At 35.7% G+C, this 1,568-nt stretch overlaps 1 protein-coding gene across 1 annotated transcript in view; it reads left to right on the top strand.

Moving 5' to 3' along the window:
- LOC106875163 (gelsolin, cytoplasmic) overlaps window positions 1-1,568 on the top strand; it is an 85,933-nt gene that overhangs the window by 45,741 nt on the left and 38,624 nt on the right. Inside the window, exon 14 of the mRNA XM_052968074.1 lies at window positions 274-363. Coding sequence (XP_052824034.1) covers window positions 274-363 — 90 coding nt within the window. The remainder of the gene's footprint in view (window positions 1-273; window positions 364-1,568) is intronic.

The raw sequence follows: 1,568 nt of genomic DNA on the forward strand, positions 1-1,568 counted from the left end.
ATATATATATATATATACGCACGTATGTATGTCTGTATGTTTGTATGTATATTACATACATATATCTATACATCTGTACGTAAGTATCCGTGTATAAGTGCGTGCGTGTTTGCGTGTGCGTGATTTTAATTAGTGACTCCGTTAGGAACCGATGGAAGTTGTATAGATATTCCATCCGCGTTATAGTTTCAGCTGCCTGTCTGAAAAATATTTGTCATCTGCAAATAAATACAAATCAAAAATAGTTGTAACTGTTGGTGATTTCCTTTGCAGGGTTGTAAGAGTTCGGAAGATAATATTGCAGCATGTGCTATGATGGTACAAACGATCGACTACAAAGAAGTTAATGGAAAAGCGGTACAGGTATGTGTCTGAAGAAAGGCTTTGCGTGAAAAGTTAGTCTCTGAATCTCATACAACATACACCTCTTCTAATTAAGGTTTACAAAAAAATCCTTGCTAATACAAGACTACCGCTAGGAGTACTTTGAAATTGTCCTGGCTATTCCCTCATTCTGCTCCATCTCCAGACATTCATACATGTAACTTTTCTGCTTCAAGTGTCAATGTGGGAACTTGTACACGGTTGCCTGACTTTCTTCCTAGAAATAGCAGCCACATTTCCTTCAAATAACGCACTACTGTCTTTAAAATAACGACAGCTGCAGGCTGATGGTCACTGCTGCAAAGCATTTGATAATATGTTTTCTCAATTAGATTTGACTTTGATCTAAACAAAATCGACAACCACAAAAACGATAATCTGATTTATGGTAATACATGATATTTACTAATCCATCAGTTTTGCTGACTAACTATAAAGTTCTCCCAACTTTCTTATCTGGTGAGCCACCATGACCGGTATGTCAGCTAATTTCCTCAATTTCAATAAATGTGTTAATGTATGACTCAGTGATGGTCATAATATTAGATGGGTGTCCAACAAAAATAAGTAAGCTCTTTGCGAACAGAAGCTATATATTTTGATGATTGGATTCCAGTTTAATCTTGTGGTTGGGTATAATGCAGGAATTTAGTACGTTTTAGTCAAAAGACATCAGTACCAAATGAGTTCATAGAGTTAAATTCATATTCCAAAGAGCTTAAAAATTATTTCGGTTCCTGATCGATGAAAATTTACTTCATACCTACCAGATATCGTGAGACGAGTAGCATATTTGATTTATGTTTGACTTTTTGAAAATTCTACAATAGTGAATGCATTGTTGATTATAAAAAACAACAAAAGACAAACAATTATCTTAGGGATGATATATAAAACTAGGTACAAGCGATGAAAGAGAACTGTGATAGCCTTTTATTACTGTAAAACTCGAAGTAATGTTAAATTGTTACTGAATAGTTGAAGTACATTAAGAAAGAAAAAATGAAAAATTAGGCGTAGGAGTGGCTGTGTGGTAAGTAGCTTGCTTACGAACCACATGGTTTCGGGTTCAGTCCCACGGCATGGAAACTTGGGCAAGTGTCTTCAACTATAGCTTCGGGCCGACCAAAACCTTGTGAGTGGATTTAGTAGACGGAAACTGAAAGAAGCCCGTCGTATATATA

The sequence above is a fragment of the Octopus bimaculoides genome, chromosome 5, assembly GCF_001194135.2.
Source record: "Octopus bimaculoides isolate UCB-OBI-ISO-001 chromosome 5, ASM119413v2, whole genome shotgun sequence".
Classification (NCBI taxonomy): Eukaryota; Metazoa; Mollusca; class Cephalopoda; order Octopoda; family Octopodidae; genus Octopus; species Octopus bimaculoides.